At 37.3% G+C, this 17,278-nt stretch overlaps 1 protein-coding gene across 2 annotated transcripts; it reads right to left on the bottom strand.

Annotated features, from left to right (window-relative positions):
* Nucleotides 1-932: 932 nt before the first annotated feature.
* Nucleotides 933-16,684, bottom strand: LOC104215180 (uncharacterized). Of its 2 annotated transcripts, none has more exons than XM_009764932.2 (25): nt 16,400-16,684; nt 16,074-16,165; nt 12,127-12,484; nt 11,441-11,595; nt 10,807-11,043; nt 10,214-10,323; nt 10,062-10,139; nt 9,876-9,982; nt 8,768-8,862; nt 8,573-8,688; nt 8,363-8,466; nt 8,195-8,272; nt 7,950-8,028; nt 7,664-7,832; nt 7,199-7,269; nt 6,404-6,484; nt 6,236-6,306; nt 5,898-5,994; nt 5,760-5,819; nt 4,754-4,808; nt 4,274-4,674; nt 2,427-4,190; nt 1,756-2,328; nt 1,627-1,685; nt 933-1,426 (listed from the first exon to the last, which is right to left on the bottom strand). In XM_009764932.2, the coding sequence occupies exons 3-25, from the start codon at nt 12,468-12,470 to the stop codon at nt 1,231-1,233; spliced, it is 5,100 nt and encodes a 1,699-aa protein (XP_009763234.1). In that variant the 5' UTR covers nt 12,471-12,484; nt 16,074-16,165; nt 16,400-16,684; the 3' UTR covers nt 933-1,230. The 2 variants fall into 2 exon arrangements, with proteins under 2 accessions (XP_009763234.1, XP_009763235.1); XM_009764933.2 differs by having other exon boundaries at nt 16,404-16,684.
* Between the last annotated feature and the right edge of the window lie 594 nt (nt 16,685-17,278).

The raw sequence follows: 17,278 nt of genomic DNA, 5'->3' as shown, positions 1-17,278 counted from the left end.
TTTAATTTATAATGCATAGTTATTATGTGATTGTCGTCTTACCTAGTAATGTGATAGGCGTCATCACGATCACGCCAGATTGGGAATTGGGCGGTGACAAATTTGGGTGCAAGGGAGAGTATATGATCTTAATGAGGTCAATTTCCTCTTCTGGGGCTTTCACTGCCCCATGCAAGGCAGTAATCATTAATAAAGAAAAATATATATTTTTAAACTCTCTAAGAAATAATAGTGAAAAATATTTTTTTTGTATAGCACCCAAAGGTATAGACTAATGATCAATGAAGCGGGAGAGAACAATGAGGGCTCAAGTTCAAATCCACGGAGGCAAAAAATACTAGGTGATTTCTTCCAACTTATCCAAACCATCAGGTATCCCGTAAGTGAATATAATTAATGTTGGCCGACCAGCCAATTATTTATTTTTTCCATTAATAAATGGTTTCATACATAGTTTACCCCTTGAATTTATAGCCAATTTCCCTTACACACCCTTCCTTCACAGCAAAACTTTTATACACCCAACTTTTTTCAAAGTGCGTAATATATTCCATTTTGTGTTTGACCACTTTCAATTTCACAGACTAATCATAACCTGACACGTGCCACAACATATAAAAAAATACTTGAAATGTTGCCGAAAAAATCAAAAACATAATATAAAAAAAAAAACTCATCTTGTTCTACCCAACAATTTTTTTTTTAAAAAAAAAAAAATGCTAATCCTGTTCTTCCCTTGCACAAAATAGATAAATAAAGCTACATACTATATATTTTTTACCTCTTCACGCGCTCATTTTGTTTGAAAAATACGCACTAGCCATGTGGACAAAGTGGGGTATGAAAAAAGCTTTCTGTGAAAAGGATTTGACTACAAAGGGGATAAACTATGTATTATGTAAGCCTTAATAAATACAGATAGCAAGGCGTCGTTTTGGGCTAAAGATATCTCCATTAAATGGGTATAAGCCACAGATTTTTGAGCTTCAATGATCTTCGATCAGTTAGAGTACATTCAGATGTTAAACTAGACATAATGAATTCCCCAGCATTCATCTAATCTCTCTCAACCTCCCTACAAAGAATTTTCAGCCTATTCTCCTGACAAGGATTGGTATTTGAGAAAAGAAAAAGAATCAAAAAATTAGAAAGGGAAAAAAATTATTTACAGGGGGGGCCAGGACTAAAGTTAATGGACAGTAAATTTCTACAAAATTGTGTTGGAAGTTACTACAAAGATGAGAGTGTCCGTCTGAACCACTCGGACAAACGTCTCACTTTCATTGTTAACTCAGCATTTCTTCCAAAATATGATTCCGCATTTGAGAGCATCACCTCAATGTCATGCTTCATTCCCTCCAGACTCCTATAGTAATTGTTCTCTAACCTAGCCCAAATGATTTCAAGTGACAAGGGAACAGGGAACCTGCAAATTATTAATACGGAACTTTACATTACGAGTATTCTGATAATCAACAACAACAACGACGAACCCAGTGTATTCCCATAAATGGGGTCTGGGAGTATTCTGATAATCACAGATCCACAATACACACTGCCAAGTAACTCAACTAGTGAGAGCATGAAACTAATGTAAACGGAAAATGATGAAAGCAACTAGTGTACCTGTTAATGAAGTTTGACTTCTGTGAAACTTGTCTCAATTTTTCAACCCCATAATAATCCTGCAAAAAAGAACTATTGAGACATGTTCTGTTAATAATATGAGTTAGTACCACATGCAAAAATTGCTACCTGAGCTTTATTTCCAGATTGCTCCAGCTTAGTAAATGCACGCATCAGCTTCTCTCTAGTTTCATCATCTAAACGGGGTTGTTCCCATTGGGTATCAGCATCATATAGTTCCCAAGGACTATGCTGATGAGTTTCTGATGGATCACTCTTGTATCGGACAATATACCTTTCCCAGGGGCTGTCAGGATATTCATGAGATTTAGCTTGCACATTTAGAATCCTACCTTCCCACCAACTCCCATCTTCATCACCTTCATTTTTCCACCAAACTTGGCATTTGTCCCGGGAAGTCCAGTTCCTTTCTATAGCAGCATCATATCTGCTTCTTTCAACAAGAAAATCAGGGAAACCAGTCACTTCAGGCAGTGTCAACTGAAATGATTTCCCCACTACAGCAGATGCAGGATCTACAAATTTGAGCTTTATTTTAGCGCAGCTTTCTCCAGAACCTGGCCGTGTTGTGTACTCAAGGTTTTCAACCATACAAAATTCGACTGCTCTTATATTCTCTTTTATTGTTTTCCAGGGGCCTAAATCCCTCAAGTTATTCTGAGTTATGTACTCCTCATGGCCCTGTACAAATTACCAAGTGCAGATTAAGGACCAGTTTCTGTTAGAGAAAAGTATTCTAGACACACAAATCTTGGACACTAATATAAATTCAATAATACCTGTCTTAAATACACAATTTCATCCCCTCGCTGAGGTATATACCGGGATCCCTCCTCATGAGCTACCAATGTTAACCATGAGCTTCTTGCTGCCTGATTTGATTTCCTTCTCTCTGGAGGACTGGGTTCACGGGCATAATAGCTGCCTCTCCGCGTTCGGGTAGATCGCAACCCAGCAGCAACAGCTGAACCGAGTAACCGTTCTTCGTACGAACTTTCATTATCTCTATTACCTGAAGTCTTTTCCATTGATGTTCCCTCTGAACCGTCATGTGGCTGCATGAATCTGTCATTGCTTTGTGCAGGATTCAAATCGCAAGTTGCTGACCTTAATCTAATAGATCTAGTTCTTCGAACTCCCTCAACAATGGCCTCAGCTCCCTCAGCTAAACTATGGCTCCCCACATTTGAAGTGGTCGCTTCCATATTCCCACTGAGACTTTCTCTACCACTTCTACCCCGACCAAATTTTGACCTTCTATAGACAGCTCGGAACATCATATCATGCGACCGCACATTCTGTGAGTCTTGCAATTCAGTCACAGAAGTTCCACCAACATTGTCTGCATCTAGCCTCTTCTCACGGTCTCCATCATATAGAGTTGGTAAATTTCTATCTTCTTGGGTGGGGGCTTCTGAACTTAAGACCTTCTCAGTGTCCTGAGGTTCAGAAAAAGTATCACAAGCAGTGCACCCAGCATCCTCCAATGAAGTCTTCGCATCTGTCTTGCCACATTTATCAAGATGACTAGAAAGAATCTTTGACCTAATACGCAACCTCATTGGGACGGGAGTAGCATTTTCTTTAAATGGATGATTACAGTCAGTTTCATCAAAAAGCTTAACATATTCTGCCTCGTGTATAGCATCCTGACAACGACTATCATTGCCATGAATGATACCATTGATTTCATTTCGGATCCCTGAACAAGGAGAAACTCTGTGGTGGTCCTTTTCAAGCATTGAGTGCCCATTAACAACATTTTCTTCCTGAATTGCCTCATTAAATGAGCTAGGTCCAGTCACAGAGCTTGATGGCAGCAGTTCTCCCATTCTAGAGCGTTTCGCTGAGCGTGATTTGACCCCTCCCCATCTGATGTTCCCATCTTTGCACCCTACCAAGAGGTCCAAGTGGTTTTCAGTTTTTGTTGGTTGATCAATTTCATTCTTTTCTATTATGTCACCACTAGCATCACTCAGGTTGTTATCCTGACAACCAAAGTAGTTTTGACTTGCTTCAGCAGCTTCCTCAGGAGCCAAAGACGGACCAGCTAGACCAGCCTCGTAATTCTTAGGAGGTCCATATTTACTTGAATCGCGATTTGGCAATTTTAGGACCAATCTCCTCCTAATTCCACCATTGAGATTAGAGCTAGGAAACGGCTGGAGCTTATTTGTCTCATCAGAGTGATCAACGCATATTTCTTTCCCCTTTGAATGCCCATGTTGTTCACTGTTTAAGGACACATCTGAATCTTCATTTCCATCGTTTGAGTCCTTAAGTGTGGATTCACTTTCTGATGAATCACCCTCTGAACCATATTCATCTTCTCCTTCAGTAAATGTTCCTGTAATTCTGGAAAATAAATGAAGGGCATTACGAGCAGCAGCTCTCTGGGGCCGCAAGGACTTCGATGAAGACTTTTTCTTCGCTTTTCGGCCATGTCTTGATTTCCTAGTACGATTGATCCTATGTGAACTGTTATCACACTCGTCCAAGTTCTTCCTCTTTACACGCCTTCCGGAAGATGTCATAACTTCCACCTTAAGAAAGAAGCAAAATGATTATCAAGCACTGTAAATAAAAAAAGGACAATGCTAAAACAAAATACGAGAAAGCCTTTTACTTCTGCTTTTTGTTTCTTCCTTCTTGATCTACGGAGCGCATCTTTTTGATCGCCTTCAGCCTCACTGTCTTCATCAGTGAATTCTGGATTTGCAGAGGCGTCGGAACAGAAACTCCCTTGGTCTTTTCCAGAAGAAAGCTCTTCAGTTACATTATACTCTGAATCTGATTCATCACTTTGTATCTCAATTTCTGGTTCCCAATCCATTGCATCCACAAATCCTGGAAGTGGCTCCATCAACATCTCCAAGTCTACAATGGGAAAAGTTTGGTACTGCTGGTCCATGTTGAAATCTGTCCCAATGGAAAATCGGAATGACGAGGGTCTCCATTCGATTCCAAGAGCTCCTAAACGTCTTTGTTGGTACATGCTCTGGTATGGCTCTGGATAGGGAATCATGCCTGCCATCACATCATACATAAGACATTTGGGGAAAAAGAATGAATGAAGATATGATATTGTTTAAGCAAAAACACCAACCTGCATCACAAAGGAGATCTTGCATATTCCTCCTGTACGGAGCAAGTTGTGTTTCCTGTAAAATTTATCAATTAAGCAAAAGCATAAACGAAAGCTGTCTTTCAAGTTCACAGAAGTTGGTGTAACCGATCCCCCAGAGAGAGAAAAGAGACTTCCAGTTTGAGAAATAAAGTTTAAAAACTTAAAAGAGGCATTGTTTCAGCAAGAAAGCAGTAGTTCACGGGTACATTTATTATGTCCATACAGCTTGATGAAAAACAATTTATAATAACCATTGTGCACCCAAAACGTAATAGATTAGAGGCTCTTTAATCCCAGAGAAGCAATGTGCAGGAAAAACCACTCCAGAGTAATGAAGAACACCCCAGAATTGAAGACCATGAGAAGCAGGCGCCTCATACATATGGAGCAAACTGATGAACTGGCATATCAATTACATCTCTCTATGTACCAGATCAAGAGAACAAGTATCTTACGAAGCACGAACCATGCAAGCCACTGCAGCACTGCTAATAACCATCCATGGATAGTGATACCAATAATGTACAATTTCAAATTTATACAAATGATAGACTGCAACAAAAGAGTGAATAATTTCAAATATATTCCCAATCAATATTTGACTAGGATGAGTTAATGTTTGAATTTACTAAAAAGTTCACTTAAGATTGTTTCGAATTAACAGGTGCTCCATCGACAGTGATACCAATTATTAACAATGTCAAATTTGAACTGTTATAGAGGATAATGGAAGATTGAATATTTTCAAATTTCAATTCTAAATCAATATCAATGAGGATAAACTAGTGTTTAAATTTACTAAATGTTCACTCAAAATGTTTTGAATTAAAAAGTGCAGCCCTGAACCTATCCAGCGCCTGATCTCAACCCTCCTTTATTGTAGTTTCTTGTAATCTCAACCCTCCTTTCTTGTAGTTTCTTGAATAGACAGCACATGAGTACAAAGATAAAACAGTGTTTAGACAAGAATTGACGGATCACCAACCTGGTCAAGGACATTTCCATGTGTATCCTGAACAAGAGGGCGATAATCTCCGAGAAAAAACTGTTTAAGACATGCTTAAGAAATCATTTACTATATCCGGGACGATCCAACCAAAACACATGTGGAACTCCAACAAACCTGGTCATACTTAGCATCCTTCTGGGATTCTCCTTGCCCTGTATTCAATATGTACAATTGGCCAACATCATCTGAAAGTATTATTGACGTCCCATCCCTGTAATATAGAAAAGAACATACATCAAAGTTAACAACTTGTCCATGGCTGATTCAAAAATTTTGTGCACCCAAGATCAAATTGAGTGTAATAAATCTGCATCTCTTCTTCCAAGTAAAACAGCTTTACAGAGTACACCCCATGTTTTTGACTCGCATAACCTGTGGTTGAGTCTCTCGAGGTTGAAGTAACATTAAATGTACAGAGAAAAGATGTAAGAAGAACAAGATCATTGACTTACGGAGAAAACTTTCCATCAACTAGCTTGAATCGTCCAATTTCATATGTCCGAATAGGTGCACCTTCCCATATCTAAAAATTGAACGATTTTGTGGAATAAACTCGACACATATGTACAAAAAAATTTAGAATGAGTAAATAAAAAAAAAACAAGGAGAAGCGGACTCACATCCCAGACAATTGTTTTCCCATCATACCCAGCGCTCATTGCTATTCTAGGATTAAAAGGATGAACATCAAGAACATAAGTCTGCAATCACCAAATGCACACAATGAGACACAGTCCAAACAAAAAAAGTAACAGCAATCAATTGTAATTAGTTCCTACGTAAGTTTAATGTCATGTTCGGGGAGCTAAAATATACTACATAAAAGGAGAAAGTGGGCCTTTGATCCAGTTCATTACAATCTCGGGCAAGTCTTGCTCACAATCTCTAAAGGCTTGTCATCTAGTGACAGCCTATGATAATCGGATTAGGTCACCAGACACCGGTGCAGATCTGCAAGCTGGATGCATCATCACCTACACCTTAGCATTCAGCGATACACTTAGGAGTATGGGTATAGGTGTTAAGAGGCAGCCACCAAATGTTTTTTACAATATATACAAGTATATATTTCGTCAATTAATTGAAGTTGTTAAATTAAAGGTAGTATAATTAATTTTTTTGTAACACTTGGTATTTTATTCATAAGTTATCTCATATAATAGCAAAGTGTTCTAGTAATTATGTGCATATATATTTATATATATGCCATAAACCCAAAATAAAACCAAATACCCAATCAGCATATATACTTCTTCGCAATAGGTGTAGTCAAAAGCACCCAAATTAGGCTGAACAACTCCAGTGTGGATCCCACGCCCCACCCAAATCGTGTCTGACAAGGATTTGAAGGATCTGAGCAACATAGATGACAGCAATCATGACAAAACATTACAAAATTCCAGGAGATAACTTACAGATTCAGTATGACCCGTCAAAGAATGCACTAAGCTACCATCAACAGCATTCCACACACATATTCTGCAATCTGCAAATAAAGCAGTTCCATCAGAGCTACTTAAGGTCAAAAACAAGATTCTATAGGTGGAGTGTAAAAGCCAAAATAAGAAGAAAAAAAAAAGAGTTAGAACTCAGGCCTCTTGGATGAGAACAAGCTGAAGTTGAATTATCAGAACTACTTTACAAGGAACAGGACCAAGAAGTCTTATCAACAAAAAGGAACAGGACCAAGAAGCATGGTGAAGAATACCATTGAAGGGTGAAAATCTACTAATGTAACCAATAAAGAAATCTGGGGAAAAAAATGAAAACAGTGACCAAGAGTTGCAATTTCAAAAAGCAGCCCCTGCCCAAAGAATTGTAACTTTGCCAGCTAATTTAGATGCTTTCCACATTGAGAAAAATGTATAAATACAGCATACCCATGATAGCAGCAAGAACAAAACGATTATCCAAGCTCCAGACGATCATATTAACACCGCGTGGAGTTGGAAGAATTCTTTGACGCGGACCTCCTCGAGGAGGTTGAGGTGGCATTGGCGGTGGTGGAACTTTCAAATGATAAGCTTTCTGCCAACGTCCTCCCTTTCCCTTTAAAAAATGAATATATGGTATGAGAAAGAAGAAGTGATATGAGAACAGAACCAGATATTGATTCAAGCTTAACCAAGAAAACAAAGATTGACTGGGGATTTAAAGAGAACTCACATGTGATCTACGAGATCTTGGGATCCAAATGATTGCACTGCCATCACGGGAACAAGTAACAATGTTGTCATGATTAAACCTGAAACACGAAAACTTCGGTTGTCAAACTTCTTTAACAAACATCACAAGCAACATCTATGACAACAGAATTTACAGAATGTAGCTAACATGTTGAGAGAAGAATCATTGCAGTTCTCCATTTTCTCTTTTAGTTCCTTTATTTTCCTGAGAACATTCCAACATACCATGAGTTTTTAAACTTTGGGACAGAGTCTTCTTTTGATGCATCGGAGGGAGAAAATCTGGATGCCACAGCGCAGCCACTGCACTCAAAAAAGAAGATCATGAATCACAAGGAATGAAAATACACTTGAATGAACGAATACATGAAACCTTTTCCTGGGACTATCAACCTGAATTGCACATAATTTACATCATTTTCATGACCAGATAAAATCTCTATCTCATGATTAGGCTGCTCAGAGTCATCCGAGTTGGATTTACAAGCATTCCAGACCTACAATTAAATAAGATTCTTGTAAGCAGCAACACATCAGTGTCAGAACTACAACCACACGATAAGTACAGTGAAATACAAGTCAGACAAAGTAATCCAGGCTTACCCTTGCACAGGTGTCCGAGCTTCCAGTTACAAAGAATGTTCCACTAGCATTAAATGCACAACAGAAGATCTGATGGCTTTGCAAAACAGTGCTTGATGATGGAACAGTATTCTTCCCTACAACCATTGAGGCAAATGTAAATAACCTTCCATGTTAATGATTTCAGAATGCTGGCAGATAAATATTGCGACTTACCAGCAACTGTTTCAGGGGCTTTTGGTATGTACAAGCGTGGAGTAAACTGAGAATATCTAGAATCCCAAATCCGACATGTTCCATCATCAGATGACCTGCGGTGATGGTAGCGGTGTTGCACATATAGTGGTTAAGGAGTGACAATACAGAGCATGCAAAGAGATAAAATATCCCTGTAAGTTGTAAATTTTTTTTTTTTTTCTTTTGGGTAAGTTCTCTAATTTTTGGTATGCCGCTTGTATATGGGAGTTTTTTCCTCCCATAGTTAATAAACAAAATTACCGTAAAACATGTCTCATGAGCAATTAAAGCATGATACAAAAAATCAAGTTATTTCATGGAACAAGACTCATTTATGTTGAATTCGTAAATATCTTCATAATTCAAAATAACACTCCACACTGAAAGACTGATTGTGTTCTTGGGCCATAATACAGATGCTGATGGGGTTGAAATAGTTGACAACTTCACGGAACAAGATCTACTGAGGAGGAAGGTAAAGGAAGAGCTTAACCATTTGAAGGCAAACTGCCAAGCCTAGTTAGCTTTGAGAGCAGATAATTTGGAAAACATAAACCATCCAGATGATCTGGCATCAGAGCTCGAATGAGCTTTTGTGGATTACACAAACATTTGCAAGCTTAAGTCTATGTCAGGGTATTGACCAGGTGAACAGTTACTTTTCGTAATAATTAACATCAACTAAGCCTCAATCTCGAATTAATTAGGGTTGGCTATATGAATCGTCTTATTCCACCCTATTCTGGGAGGTTACCATTTTGTTTGAACAAAATCACACTTGGGAAGGATTTGGGAAAAGTAGTGTGACCAGATGTCAAAGGACAGATTTCTCTTAGATTGTAGAAAAATAACACAGAAGCTCTGCAGAAGTTGGAGCTACTTTCTTTAACCGGAAGTAAGGCACAATGGGTGCTCCCTTTGGATATTCAACCTCATGTAAAGAACTGCTTAGAGATGGAGATATCCTCTTGCCATGGTAAGATTTGTATTGAACTTTGCATAGACACAATTAAGAAATGAATCAGAGATACAAAGATATTGCATATAAAACTCCAAGAAAGTTGTATAGACAATAAAATGGCCTTACGATAAGAGCTGATAAATAGAACTAGGTCTTGGATTAAATGCTATTGCCGTAACAGCTCCGGTATGACCGCGCAACACCGAAATTGGCAGCCCATCAGCCAAGCGCCACTGTTATAACGAAAAAGAACATTCCGATGACCACTCAGAAATATATAGGAACTCACGTAAATTTAAAAGAGTATCTTACAACTCTGATGATGCAATCATTTGAAGCAGATGCTACTAAAGTGTTGTTGGAGTTAACAGCTAGGTCAGTGATATCACCCTGAAAGCAGAACAAGTGAACTCAAAAGACGGAAGATCAAGGGATGGATCAAGATAACTATAGCAACAGCTTACTTCATGCCCACGGCAGCTGGCCAAGCAATATGCTGTTTCCATTGACCAAATCTTTACAAGTCGGTCATCTGAGCCAGTAATAACATATCTCCCAGAGCGATCAAATATTGCTGCAGTCAACATTCCTCTTAATCATTCAATTGAATCGTTGAATAAGATAATAGTGCACCTCATTAAACGAGGTTCATTAACTAAATTACTCAATGACTCAAGCCAAAATAAGAAGCAAATATAAACCCGCCTTCACCTAATAAAAATTGAAAACATTCACAACAGTACATAACAGCAAAAGCAGAATCATAATAATCAATACAAAGCTACTTTATGATTACCCCATGTCAAAATCCACACCCACACCATGTAGAAAAATTTGCAAACAGTATAGCTAAAATGGGACCACTACTTCCTTCTGCTTTGGGGTAAACATTCTATTCTTGTACAAAAGATCAGGTGATAACTATACATACGAAGTTATGAAGTTACATAACTCATTCTCAGCGCACTCAGCGCACTAAGCCACTTAGAAAAGTGGTTATCGTTCAGTCCCCAGAAGTGATAACATAAGAATAAGACATGCAAGCCAAAGACGTTACCACAATAAACTGCATTGCGATGTCCTCGAACTTTTTTAAAATTTTGCATCTTCTGCACCATAGTGGATGGCTTTGCAATTGCATAACATGCCGCACGAATAGATGGTGCACGGTGGTGTTTGGCAAATCCACCACCAATTTCTCTCAAACCTAGTCCACGCACCTGATCTACTAGCATGTGAGGCCACCGCAAGTGACCTGGAGGCTTAAGTTCATTATTTGTCTGATCTTGATCACCTGAGAGAGAGGAAGAGAGCTTAAGGGCAATGAAGAGCTAACTGAGGAAGATGAAAGTAAAACCCTGATTTATCAATGGTGCATAATGATTCCACTTGTTAAGGACACAAAACTACGCCCCCTCCATTTGCAGTTTTGGCACCTAAAGAAACTAGGCAGAAATCTACTAATAATATTACTCTATAGGACCTCTGCATAAATTCAGAAATAAAAAATTGAAGTTTGATGTGAATCATTCCCCAAGAACTAACTTTAAATCATTGTTTCCTTCAACATATTTTAATTTACTGTGACACAGACGGAATCGTAAAATGTACCTCATCGAAATTCACAGTGCATGAAGAACTGACAAAAATTGAAGTTACTACATTAAAAGTAGTGAAACTAGAAGACGTACTGCTGAGAAGTGAAAAGGAACCAGTTCCCAGCAGAGTTGGAACAGCTGCTGCATTAACTGTATTTCCACCAACCATACCCAGAGGGGAAGCTCTCACACTTAACAATAATTGCTTTAAAAGCTTCACCAAGTGATCCTTTCCCACGTGAGAGTACCTAGACACATCACACACGTTATAACTCAGGAAAGAATGAGAAGGTGATCCCAGCGTCTTTCATTTTCTCAACAGAGGAGGAGGACGAAAATATCATAAGGACTGGAGATAAAAGGGGGGAGATTTTTCTTTTTCTTTTTTTTTTTGTGGTGGGGGGGGGGGGAGGACAGCAAAAAGTAATAAGAGATTAACTGGCCAAACAAAAGCTACATGTTCCGAGTGCATAATAAACCAGATGATTTTTTTTTGTATCTGCAATTTGTACATACTTCATTCTTGAATCAAAACAACTGAATGATCTCTGTTCTTCACATGCATTTTGATGTTTATAAAATTCAACAGATAAAGGCCTATAACAGAGAGTAACATCTTTTAATCTGAAAGCATTTCATAAACTGTACTCTGATGCTATTCAGAAAACATGTTACTAATATGGAAATATAAAAGAAACATTACATGACAGAGATTGGTTAAAAAGGAATTGATAAGCCATATATCATTGACATTTGATGAATAAGGCAGTGAAAGTTACCTTTCCACCAATCTATTGTAGCTTAATGGGAAAGACATCCCATCATCATTTTCGTCACCACTTGGCCCCCCACTCCTTGAATACCAAGCATGGTATCTACGGGGTAAAAGTTGATGCTCCAGAAGTTCATTCCAGAATTGCCCATAAGTTCTGTGACATGGTCCAGCTGATAGGAAATGCATAATCAAGAAATAGACCTCACCCATGTCGATGTCCACATCAGCCTCTGTTGATCTTTGTGGATCAGATGGTTGAGAATTTTGATTTGCCTTTCCAGATAAGTTCAATGACTTCATACTTCCAGATGGTGCATCAGAAGGGGAAATATACTTCCGAAAAGACATCTATCCAATATAACCTAATATATCCAATACATTCATTAAATCCTTCCAAAACATGATGTCAGGAAAATGAAGAACAAAACAAATAAAAGAAAGAATTTCTGAATTGTCACTTCGCTTTGTAACTTGCCGCAGAGCCTCCATGGGTTAAAATTGCAAATTCTTGCACATCCTTGAGAGACTCAATTACGAAAAATAAATGAAGAAACGAAGAAAGAATTGATCCCATGATTAACACACAGCAGTAATTGAATTGCCATCCCAGGGACCAGTTCAAAAACCTCTTCTTTACATGAGAGTTACACAGCTCAACAAATCTGGACCATGTTGCCTCTTTACCCACAGCAAGAATCTAATTCGAGTCTATGCATATTCCAATAGAGGCACCCTAGAGCTAAGGGATAGTGAGTTTGGACTAAAATTCTGGAACCCTTTTTTTCTTGTTTGATAAATGTAAAATTCTGGAACCCTTTATATATTGTTACATTCAAGTTGGACTTTATTTTGGGGAAGATGCCTATAAACTGATATACTATCCACATGGACGGCATTTAAGGTACCTGGGATTCCTTGGATGCATGAGCATCATTTCTGAGAATAAGTATACGAGTAAGAACACTGAAGAAGGAGAGCTGAGGAAAATGTTTTAATATCAACCACGGTGTACTTTTGTTCCACGGTAAATTTAATCTTGCTCTAGATAGATGGGGAAAATTTATAAGATTTCAGCATTTGTAGTCCAAACGTAGAGCTCAACGACAAGTTTTTGAGATCGAAGTCTAGATACATTGAAGTCCACTGGAACCCTTAAATACAGTAAAAATGACAAGCCTGATCCACTACTGTCAAACGAAAGAGAGTTTTGGCACTCAATGGTTGCTCTTAAATTTTGGCTTGACTGGTTAATTGACCGCTATCTTTTTGGCCAACTCTACACAATCAATCAATCAAGTATCCTCAAGCATAAACTATTATCAGCATCAGCTGTATGAATCATCTGTTCTACTGTTCCCGTTTATGTATTCGGGTCCAATTCATTCTAATACTGAATAGCTAGTGTTTTAAGGCGTATTAGGACTTCTCCAGATCTCACATTTATCCTTACACGGATACGAGTCTCTAACTAGACTAAAACGTTTCTGACATACACTGGACTAACGTAAGTGAATGACAACATCTTATCCTTAGTTCCAAATAGTTGGTAATGGCTATATGGATCTTCTACTTCCATCAAAAAGTCCTACCAAGGTTCAAAATGATTTTGAGAGATTGTAGGTCTTGTGCGACAATTTCCATTCCAGTGTTTTAGGTCTACCAGACACTCTTTTTTATCACTTGGTAGACCTAACAGATTTTTATCATATTTAACAACTACATCATCATACCTACAGACTGGTGTTTGGAGACGTTGTATCTATAGCCAAACCATCTCGGATGACTTTCTCTCATTTTATCTTCCATGGGTGCTACTTACACCTTCTGTCATATGGGATTATTTCTAATTTTATTCAATCATGTATGACCGTGCATCCATCTAAACATTAGTATTTTTACAACATCTATACTTATGAATATATTGGACTGACCAACTTACAGACCCAACATTCACTGCCGCATAAATAATATTATTGGTTTTCACAAATTTTATGGAATTTACCTTTCAATTTGCCAGGTATCTTTTGCAAAGCGCTCCTCCACTTTAGCTATCATATTTACTTTTCTGCATTCATCTTCACATATTTTATCATTCATCTAAATGATTGAATCCTAGATACTCCTTCCGTCCCAACTTATATGGTATCATTTGACTAGGTAAGGAGTTTAAGAAGGAAAAGAAAACTTTTGAAACTTATTGTCTAAAACAAGCCTTAGACATTTGTATGGCTATAAATCATCTCATTAAGGGTAAAATAAGAATTGTAAAATTATATTGTTTTTAAATGTAGAAACATGACATTCTTTTTGGGACAAAGAAAGTTTGCCACATACAACAACAAATCCAGCATAATCCCACAAGTATGGTCTAAGGAGGGTAGTGTGTACACAGACCTTACACCAACCTTGGGACAAAGGGAGTATCTAAATTGTCTATTAGGCACCATCATCCTATCTAATCTAAACTTCACCTTCATTCGGCTCATGAAAGCTAAACTTGCAATGTATATAGTCTCTATTGTAAATCTACAAGGCATATACCATATTGGTTCTTTATTACCTATTGTATTGGCCCTAAGCCCCTAAGCATATATTCTATCACTCTTTCCCAATTTTTGAATAATTGGAAGAAAGGTGCTTAATTGGATGGACTAAGGAATATATTAATAAATGAAAATGCCAGAGGTAAATTCTCAAGGCTTCATTTGGGTTGAAAAACTGAAATTGAGCGAAGAGGTGACAAATTTTGGCCAATTTCTGTAATGGACAAAGGTGCTTAGGACCTATTTTACGCAAATCCTTCACTTGCCTTGACTTAACCTTGTTGAATGGGAGTGATAAGTGAGTGGATACTTTGTTCCAATGGTTCAAAATACTCTAAATTAGCAAAGAACTTGATGTAGCCATACCGATTCTTGCACAAACTCGTATTCAGTATGTACTCACAAAAGAATCTGTGTAACATGGCTTAGAAGAGACCAAGGATCACATTTATAAACTAAAGCAAAAGAGGTAAGTTGTGAGGCTTCATTTGGGATGAAGAAAAGAAAAAGAAAGAAAAGGTGGAAAACAACTATATATGCCAAAAGGAAGTATTCACTACTAACTGGATAAGGATGAATAAGGCATAAATAAATTCTTGAAGTTTTTGTAATTCTACTAAGAGTTTTCTAAATAAACTATTTTAATCATAAGTTACGACACTAGATGTTAGAGTCATTCTATCTATACTAGCCTCTCTTCAACCTGTTCTTCTTGTTCTTCATGGAAGGATGTTTTAGGAGTACCACCTCCATCTCAGAAAAGCAAACAATGCCTTGTTTAACTGCTAAATTTATTTTTCCCAATTAATCAACCGTGCCTCAATCCCAAATTGGTCTGGGTCGACTACATGACTCCTATTTATCCGTTCTTTTTTCAGGCCCATCCCAATACTAAATAATATTACAGCAACAAGATTGTGATATTTTTCCACTTCCCTAAGATGGAGACATAGTAACACCATTCCACAGAAACAGAATCAAAATAATAATAAAAGTTATAGTAATTAACTGATTCATAAGAAGTCTAAATCCAGTCAGCCTAGCAGAATAGCACTAGGCACCCCCTTCCCTTTTTTTGATAACCGTGGTAAGTGGGCCAGCTTCCGTGGCTGGACTATTTCCATGGGGTACTTGCTACCTCCACCAGGTACCGAGTAACTCTGTCCACTAAAGCTTGGACATATGGGATATTAGGCACCCGTACCCTCTTCCAACTTATCTTCATGAAACCCTAATATTCCAATACTGGAACCAAAATAACCTAATTCAACGACACAAGTGATCTGAGGTATCTTTTGTTCCAACAATATCGATCTTAGCACAACATACATACATACAAGAAACAAAAAGGAGTACATAATTTACCCAATCACTTAAAAAGACAAACCAAATAGCAAAAAGATTGAACCTTTTTTATTCTGAGTAAGTTAACCAGATGAGCAATCACCAGAAAGTAGAAACTCGGCCACAAGTAAACGACCATAACCCATAAGCATTCCACTGTAGCATTGAAACAAAAAAAAATTAAGTTATTTACACTTCAGACCCCATTAAAGTACAAAAATAAACCAATTCAATCGCAAGAAATAGCCCAATTTGAGATCTAATAATAACCCACATGCATAAAGAAAGGGAAAAAAAGGAGTCCCAATTTTGAGTACTCTCAAACAAGAACAAAGAACCTCTTTCTATTTTTTCCTACATTATTTCCCAAATTGGAAACTAAATTCTCACCTACAATATAGTTCTCTGAAACGACGGCGTTTTGTTTCTTGAGTGGAATTTCAGCAAAAAAAGAAAAATGGAGATCGAAGGAAAAACCAGTTCTTTAAAGTTTCTTGAAAATTTTAAAAAAAGAAAAATATTGAGGCGAAGGGAACAAGAAAAGACACAAAAGGAAGAGGATTTTAGATATAGAGGAGGGAGCTCGGAGATTTTATGTGTTGAAGCTCTGTGTAGTGTGTTTTGGTTTTGTAGGAAAGAGAAGAGAACAAGAAAAGATGTATGAAGAACACAGTAGTAGGGGACAAAAGAGGGTTGAGCTAGCATTTTATTTATATCTTTATGCCTTTCTTGAAAATAAAACAAAAGGAAACTATTTTTTATAATTATGTGAAAAAATTTAGTATAATTGTAATATACTTCCTTAATCACATGTCTAAGTCCGATATATAAATTTATGATACCTTTTATAATGGACTATATGATGCAGTGGCGGATCCAAAATTTTGTGCAAGCGGGATCAATCCTAGAAGTACATAACTTTAGTCATAAAATAGTAGTTGTCAAGTGGGTTCAAATAAAATATTTATACAAAATTTATGCAGCTTTAATCGTAATTTATACATATACACAGTATTATTTTTTGATGAAGCGGATTCAATTGAACTCGCTTGCCACCACGTGATATGACGTAATACTAATTAGTCGAGGCTGGAATATTGAAATAATCGAGTGGGGAATTACATTATATAAATATATATATATATATATATATATATATATATATATATATATATATATATATATATATATATATATATATATACTTTAAAACTGTTTCAGATTTGATAAAGTTTTTTCCTGTGCAGTAAAACAATTAAATTGTACATT

This window comes from Nicotiana sylvestris, chromosome 9, assembly GCF_000393655.2.
Source record: "Nicotiana sylvestris chromosome 9, ASM39365v2, whole genome shotgun sequence".
NCBI classification, from domain to species: domain Eukaryota; kingdom Viridiplantae; phylum Streptophyta; class Magnoliopsida; order Solanales; family Solanaceae; genus Nicotiana; species Nicotiana sylvestris.
The sequence above is the reverse complement of the archived record's forward strand: the minus strand, read 5'-3'. Positions and strand labels throughout refer to the sequence as shown.